Here is a 9,035-nt window from a genome sequence, read left to right on the forward strand (position 1 = left end):
TGACTTAGTTAACATTTCATATAGATGAAGTCCAGTTACATCTTTATAACATTGTACAATTTAATCAGTGTAAAAAGTGTGAAAATTGTTTTCTGATATGGCGGCGTATGTAAATTTAGCTCTCAAAGTGCAAAACAGACAATAAATAATAGTGTCATGTCTTTAGACATTTCCCCTCAGAAGATTCTTGCGACCAGGTAGCAACTCTTCCGCAGCATGGTACTGGGTCATGACCCGGTGGTTGTGGAGCTCTGCTCTAAGCAAGAGCTAATTAGATTTATAGCTTGAACACAGAGGATCAGCATTTAGTTTGTTAGGCCACTCGATGATTTACTACTAGAGATTCACATGCACTTTCTATCTGACCACACATCCTGGTTCAAACTGAGCTGCGGTACAATCGTTTGTTTTGCTGCTTTACAATGTGCCGATTCAGGGCTTTGAAACGTAACATGCTAATGCTAGGGACAGATTTTCCGCACTGCCCCTTGGGAGAACATGGGAATGAATAGCAAGTAAACAACAGCAATATTTTATTTTTTTATTTTTTTATTTCTTACTTCAAGGATTAGTGAAAGTAGCCCATGTACCACTTCATAGTATTCAAATGCTGAACCAAACATTTATCTGAATTTTAGTCACAGTGATTACAAGTGCATGTATAAAAGGCAAAGCCAATATGTATATCAAGCTTGTGGTGAGTACATATGATAACATGCATATCTGAAATACTGTAATAAAGACAGTTCACAAATAAACCATATTGTAGAAATACACAAAAAAATGAGACACCTGACTTTTCTAGTCAAAACATCCCACAAGAGCTGCAGTTTTGGAGACGCCCTGACCCAGTCGTCTAGACGTCACAATTTGTCAAACTCGCCCTTTTTTCCTGCATCTAACACGTTAAGTTTGAGGACAAAATGTTCACTTGCTTCCTACTATATCCCACCCACTACCAGGTGCCATGATGAAGAATTAATCAGTTTTTCACTTCACAGCTCATAAGATTATACTGTCATTATGTAATGCCTGGTTGGTGTATTTGCATAGCAAGAGATAGATGATGGTGAGGAGGTGTGTGGGATTAGGACTCTAAAAAAACATGATGAAGGAGTAATGGACATAGTAGAAATGCTGATGCAATGTTGCTATATGAGGCCAGACTCTGTATTGGGTCAAGATCGATATAATGGTGAGTGTGATGGATTTTATGTATATTTTAGTATGAAATTTAAAGCTTTGGTACAGTGTATAGATGCAGAGGTGAGAAAGCTAGAAGAGGTAAAAGATTAAAGCACCGCTGCATCATAAGGGTTGAATCCCATTGCAACTCAATTAGTAGGTATTCTAATGGCATTGTGGGTGATGAGACTGTTAACCAAATTGAAAACAGCCCAACATATGAATGAAATGAAAAAAGGCCATGAAATATATCTGTCACTATTGAAGACCATGTTAATTATAAACATTCATCATTCAGCATGGACTTTTCTTTTTGCATTTACAAAGTGTGAGTCATCACTGCTGATTCTATTTGCATATATCAACCCCTCTGAAGCCTGAATTCTGATTCTCTAAAATAAAGACCTTATCACACACTTTTATTTCTGCCCCTTTCTTGCACTTCCCAAGTGCCCAAATCCTAAAACCAACTTTAGAATAAACCATAAAACATGAGCCATCAACCTGCACATTTTTTCTTTGCAAGCAATAATTTGCACTGACTTACACGTGATGATCTTTGGAGCAAGAACACACAAAAGTGGTTCGAACAATTATACAAGTTAAGATAATTAGTTCAGAAATATAACTTGATTACTGTTTGTTTTTCTGAAGGTTCAGGTATTGTCCAGTAACATATTTCTTAGAATCAATTGCCAAAATTTGTCATAATCCTGCCATATTCCATTGCGTCCCCAGCTCCTTTCCATTACTTTCCAACCAACATGATGGTTTATTCTGGTTCTCAGAACGGTTGCCTTCTTCTTCAGTCTTCACGTCCCAACCTCACCCAGATTTGATAAGTCGAAGCGTTGCATCTATAGCCCACGTTTTACCAGTGTCACAAAGTGGCTTTACTAAAATCCAGATGTAGATTTGGCTCCATAATGAACAAACCTTGAGAAGGTTCGAACAGTGCATTGGAGCAAAAAGCACAAACAGTTTTAGGTTTTATCTCTATACACTCTGTGTTGAATTGGTGTAGAACAGAGCTACACTTTTACTAAATAAGGGTTCCTCAGGGGTTTCTTGGTGAAGCAGGAATGGGTTCTTCCTGACACCAAGACTCTTATGTTATAGGTTGGTAAGGGTTCCAAAAAAAATGTACAGAAGCTATATAATGGTCAGTCGGTGGGCAGTATCAGGACTCATGCTGGAGCATCCTTCTGTCTTCACCGTGGTCTTTGACATATTGCTACGTGTTTCACGTTGACGGCACAGACGCTCGCGGTAGTTCTGCGCAAAGATCAGGAGCATGAGTGGGTTGATGCAGCTGTGCGAGTAGCTCAGACAGATGCTGATGTTGTAGGCGTAGACAAAGACCAGCGAGGGCTTTTGGATACCCAAGTTGATGACCTGGATCACGTGATACGGTGTCCAGCACAGCAAAAAGAGCGCAATAACCATCAAAACCATCTTGGTGGCTCTTTTGGCCCACTGAGACTGCTTGCGTTTGACCCGACGCATGGACTGGAATACATGGTACAGAGTGAGCGAGTAGAAGGTGCTGATGATAATCAGGGGCACGAGGAATCCCAGCATCGACTGGTACAGGGTGTACCAGTACATGTCCTGGGGCCCATCGAAGTACATCATGCACACGCTCGACTGCTCCTTGGAGATTACCTTGGTGTAGATCATGACAGGGATGGTGAGCAGGAAACTGCCAAGCCACACCAGAAGGTTGATGATGACAGTCCACTGGATGGTACGATTCTCTGACATTGGATGGACGATGGCAATGTACCTTATGAAAAATGACCAGAGAAAGAGTTAGCAATTTGGATGCAATGAAGTATTTGTACAATAAAGGTAATATTCAAATCTTTGTATAAAAACCAATAATTCCTTTATTCTGAGTTTATCCTTGCTCGACAATTTGTGTGTAAATTCTCGAAACCCTGATAATCCAATAATTATACTCCGCTATCTCCAAGGAAATGGATTGAGCTTTTGAACTGTTTGTTTGATTGAGAATCCTTTAATTCTAATAATGTGCTTTACAGGGTAAATCAGAACACTGGTATAATTTTTGCATTTACTGCTCACATTTAAGGGGTGGAAGTAAGGGGCTATATTCTTTTTTTATTTTTTTATCTAAATGAATCGCATGATTTTCATGAGTTGATTGCACATTTTTATGTTCTAAATGTACCTTAAATTAATTATTTTTCAGTTTTTAATACTCGAATCAACATTGCCATGTTCAAATATTGATGAGGTCTTCTTCTTCTTCTTTCAGCTTCTCCCATTAGGGGTTGCCACAGCGGATCATCCGTCTCCATACCACCCTGTCCTCTACATCTGCCTCTGTCACACCAACTACCTGCATGTCTTCCCTCACCACATTCATAAACCTCCTCCTTGGTCTTCCTCTTTTCCTCCTTCCTGGTGGCTCTATCCTTAGCATTATTTTACCAATATACCCCATGTCCCTCTGCTGCACATGTCCAAACCATCTCACTCTCGCCTCCCTTACTTTGTCTCCAAAACATCCTACATGCGCTGTCCATCTAATAAACTCATGTCTAATCCTGTTCATCGTCACTCCCAACAAAAACGTCAACATCTTCAGCTCTGCTACCTCCAGCTCCACCTCCTGTCTTTTACTCAATGCCACTGTCTCTAATCCATACAACATCTCAGGTCTCACCACAGTCCTATAAACTTTCCCTTTCACTCTCACAGATACTCTTCTATCACAAATCACTCCTGTCACTCTTCTCCACCCACTCCACCCTGCCTGCACCCTTTTCTTCACTTCTCAAACACACTCTATATTCCTTTGCACTGTTGACCCCAGGTACCTGAACTCCCCCACCTTCTCCACCTTCTCCACCTCCTCCACCTCCCTGCAACCGCACCACTCCACTGCCCTCCCTCTCATTCACACACATGTACTCTGTCTTACTCCTACTGACTTTCATTCCCCTTCTCTCCAGTGTAGTCCCTTTACAGATTCTAATGATGTATTGCTCTTATACGATAAAAAAGAAAGAATAAAAAAATGGTTCATTGCCAGATGTGTCGCATCATGGCGGATTTTGGTGTTTGATTTGAGACTTGCCGCATCAGTAAAACTAATATTTTAGTGATGAAAAAACATTTTCAGTGGGGTAAATTTTTTTGTACATGAGTAAAGAAGGGAATAAATTTAAAGTAAAGTGTGTTTTAATTTCAACTCCTTTTTATTTAGTTATTTATTATTTAGAAATGGTGAAACAGAAATGTGCGCTGCGTCAATCGTGCGTTAATACAATTAGTGCCGTTAAAATTTATTTGCATTAATGCTCGTCATTTTAACAGCCCTTATATATATATATATATATATATATATATATATATATATATATATATATATATATATATATATATATATATAAAAAACATCCTGGCAAAGTCCCAAAGTATAATACAATAAAATTTAAATACATCGTGAAAATTCTTTATTTTTTAACACTTTTTTCATATCGATATGGTCATGGTAAGATTGAAAACTCATACGTTAAACCATCGTAACTCTGGCGCTATGTTTTTTGCCGATAAAACATTTTTTGAAATTTGTTGAACAGTTTGCTCAATGTACTCTACCATTCATTCATCTTCACTAAGTGTTTGTTCCTGGTCAGGGTTCTGGTGGATAACTGGTTTGAAGGGAAGATCTACTCCTATCATAGAGCTCTGACCTTAACCCTACTAAACACCTTTGGTATGAATTGTAACACTGACTGTACCCCAGGACTCTTCACCCTACATGACTTTACTAACATCCCTGTGGCTGAATGAATCCCTACAAATCCTCAGAAGCACACTCCAAAATCTAATGGAACATCTTTCATTCCTCTAAATGTGGTATGTATATAAACAGTGTTGGGCAATAATGCGTTACACTTATTATTCAGCTTGTTTTGTTATTTATTTCAGAAATCCTTGTGATATATTCAGTTTGTGCTGCTCTGACTCAAATAAAATAGTGTTTAAAAATTACTTTGTGTTTAGGTAAGTTTTGTGTTTGTGTAGACCATAACGCATAAAAGGGCATTAATGGCAACATTAAAGAACGTTCTTTAAAAAGTAGCTAAAAAGTTACTTTTAACAGTAACGCATTACTTTTTAGTGAAAGTAATCAACAAAGTAACTGAGTTACTTTTTGAATGAATAACGAGTAACTGTAACTAGTTACTATTTCTTAGTAACGAGCACAACACTGGTTATAAAGCCGCAAACTTCGGATCGTAGATTCGTAGAAACATCGTAAATTCTCGAGATACTTTCCATAAGAAAACACAATTCATAAAAAGTATATACACGAGTTATCACCGTTAAAAAAAATAAGTAAACAAACTTTAAAAGAAAATGAAAAATCCACAAGTTCCAGAGTGTAAGAAGGAAGATAAGAAGAAAAGGCCTTATAACCCCATGGAGCATAAATGAGTCTGAGGACCAACTGAAAGACCAGTGGCAGGTTAAGGGGTTATACCAATCTTATGTTTAGGTGTCTACAACTATTGTTCTATATATTTGACTTCTTATAGACTTTTACTTTTGATATTTTCTATATAAAAGCGCAAACTTGAGGACCTTTACTGATGGCACGGTAAATCAGAAGTATATTACTTTTACTCAACTGCAGGAAAGGTTTTGAAGCCTGAATTATTTTGTTTACTCCGACAGTCACATGCTAAGTGACTTTACACTGCCTGTGGCTGACTTGAGCCTGATATGAACTTGTGGACTAAAAAAAACAAAAAAAAAAACCCCAGGACGACGAAGGAAAAGCGACGAATGAGCCACGCTACATTTAATACACTTAATCCATTATCCGCAGCGCTTTAATCGTTTTCGGTCTGTACTTGTGGAACGCATATCATCACTGCACCCTCAATTACACTCTCCCTGTGCCTCATGATCAATTAATTACAATAATCTCTTCTGTTATAATAGAGGCACAGTACAAGAAGGTACATGTTGCCAAATATAGCAGGAACCAGTGCTGAGTCTAATTGCCTGCTTCCTTTTTTCTTCAGAAAATACATTCCTTCCAGAGTGTGACTGCGGTGTCCTTGGCGATTCTCACGCAGCGCAGGATCATATGCTTCAATAAGAGATGAAATGAAATGCACATGACCCGTCCGACCGACCGGGCCCCATCTGCGTCCGTAAGAGGCACGGCGAGCGAAGAGCTCAGGGCTTAGCGCCACCATGAAATGTTATCATATTATTGGGGAGTTATTAAAGCGTCTCTTTCTTAACACACTCGGGACATCACATGCTCTCCAGCTTTGTTGTGGAAGAAACTTGCAGAGCTACTACTGATGCAGCGGAGTGAAAAGTATGCACAGCCTTAGGATACGATCGGGGAAAAATAGTTTAGATCATTGAAGTTAAATCAGAGATTCTGGATTTTGGGGTCTCTTTGTGAATATCTGTTTCCAGCATACGTATATACCTGTCCAGATGTTCCACGTTATTTTCATTGAAAAATCTTCCGTTAGCATGAATAACAGCTTTACACACACTCAGCATCCAAAAAGTGCATTTCTCCAAACATCGAATTTTACAAGAAAAGTATTAATTTAAGGTACATTTAGAACAGATATATATATAATAGAATATAAAACTATATTATTAGTTTATTAGAGTTTATTATGTAGGACGTTTTGGAGACATGGTGAGGGAGGTGAGATTGAGATGGTTTGGACATGTGCAGTTTTATGTATGTGGTGAATTATATATATAAATTATAATGAGGTTCCCTGGTGGTCTAGTGGTTAGGCTGCGGCGCTCTCACCACTGGGGCCCGGGTTCGATCCCCGGTCAGGGAACCAACCCCAGCCATTAGGGTTGCACAAGCCTTGGTGCCGGTCCCAAGCCCGGATAAATGGGGAGGGTTGCATTAGGAAGGGCCTCCAGCGTAAAAACATGTGCCAAATCTAACATGCGGATGATCCGCTGTGGCGACCCCTTAATGGGAGAAGCCGAAAGAAAGATATATAAATTAGAATATCAGCCATAAATAAAATGTTTTTAAATCGGATTTTCTGAAACTAATTATTTTCTACTTAATGTACATAACTCAGTGCTGAGCATCGATCTTAGCTCTTCTGTTTTCCGGGTTGCTGTGGTTCCTTCCTAGTGAATTAGTGAGTTAAAATGGTAAAAGTTCAAACTGAATCGAATAACATTGATTTATTGTGAAACTGGTGTCATAAACATCACTATTATGCCTTTTTGAGAGTTTTCTTTTATATATATATGTATATATTTCTTTTTTTATTACTTGTGCTTGCTTTCCATATTTACGGTCTGTTGAACATCATAAAACTCCACACTTGTGGTGTAAAGTGCCCTGTGGGGAAGTTTTGCTGGCTGCCTTGATTAATGAAACAGATTGATGCCAGAGACAGTTCAATGTTTTTTTACATTTGTTACACTGAGCCCTGCATGTTTCTTCAGATTTAGTCCCCATTGGCTTCTATAAACATTTCTATCTACTAGATTTTGTGGAGATTTGTGGAGATTCATTAATCCACAATGGTGTTAGTAAAGTCAGGTACTGATTTTGGTTAGGTGAGGAGACCTGGGGTGCAGTCAGTGTTCACATTCATTCATGTTCAATAGGGTTGGTGCTCTATAGCAGGAGATCTTCCATAATATTGTCATGCTGGAACATTACTGGGAGCCCCATAAAATCTGTTGGAAAGCCTTCTTGAAAACGCTTCCATAGCTTCTGTCTGTCACAGCAATCACGTGCAATGATGTCATTATATAGCTGAAGTCAGCTCATTGGACCAGATACGGCTGGAGACATCAGGTCAGAATCTTCACAGACGTTCATAGAGCTTTTATGTTATTTACCCTCTCGGGTCTGATTAACGAACTGTTGACCACAACGGCAAGGGGCATGAACGTTTGTCAGATCAAATGCTCAACATTCAGTTCCTACAAAAGAGACACTTGGGTGGATGGACAGATGGACAACCTGAAAGAATAATCTTTCCATGTCTCAAGCTACATCCTTATTAATCCGGATAAATCTGAAACATTTGAAAACGCTGTTTTTTTGCATATTTTCCAAAATCAGTGACCTGTTTTTAGTCACGTGATGCAGTCATGTGACCCCCTGATTTCAGAAATCAACCAAGATGGTGGATGATGATGAGCTGCAATTGGTTTATACAACCGCATCGATCCAGAGAGACTGAAATGAAATAAACTGAGACAATGCAGGCTGAACCCTCTTACATATTTTACATTCAATTCAACTTTTGTTGCCAATGGATATTATCCCAAAGCAGCTTTACAGGATGAGAGGAACCAGATTTAAAAGAGAACCCATTCCTACGTGAGGGACACCAAATATGTTCATGTCCTGTTCATGTCAACAATAATCCTAAACCAATCATAACTGTACACAGTCATCAAAATCCATCCTCATGGTTCCCAAGTTCAACACTTCACTTTAACGTCATGGATTGTTCATTACATTGTTCATGAGGAACCATCCTCAGCTGTAAGTGGCCTTCATTTGAAAACAACTCCATCCAGGAGTAGGGGTGGAAAATGTGCCTCACAGACGAAGCCACATTGGTCGTACCTGGAAAGCATGATGCATGCTGTAATCCCTCAGACGCTCTGGTGTTCATCATGACCACTGACCCCTACAACACTGAGCATCTTCATGAATTCTCAGAGCATCTTTTTACAGCACCATAAAGTGAAAGTGGAGATATGTGGACTGGGAGTTTGAGAAAATGTCAAGTCTCACTGCTCTTTTTTAGAAAAACGAGCAGCTGCCCACTCGCTCTGAG

At 39.1% G+C, this 9,035-nt stretch overlaps 1 protein-coding gene across 1 annotated transcript in view; it reads right to left on the reverse strand.

The window, feature by feature from the left end:
* Positions 1 to 531: 531 nt before the first annotated feature.
* The window catches only part of LOC124392538 (melanin-concentrating hormone receptor 2), a 10,777-nt gene continuing 2,273 nt past the window's right edge, over positions 532 to 9,035 (reverse strand). Inside the window, exon 2 of the mRNA XM_046859671.1 lies at positions 532 to 2,971. Coding sequence (XP_046715627.1) covers positions 2,338 to 2,971 — 634 coding nt within the window. The 3' untranslated portion in view covers positions 532 to 2,337. The remainder of the gene's footprint in view (positions 2,972 to 9,035) is intronic.

Source organism: Silurus meridionalis, chromosome 10, assembly GCF_014805685.1.
Source record: "Silurus meridionalis isolate SWU-2019-XX chromosome 10, ASM1480568v1, whole genome shotgun sequence".
Lineage (NCBI taxonomy): Eukaryota > Metazoa > Chordata > Actinopteri > Siluriformes > Siluridae > Silurus > Silurus meridionalis.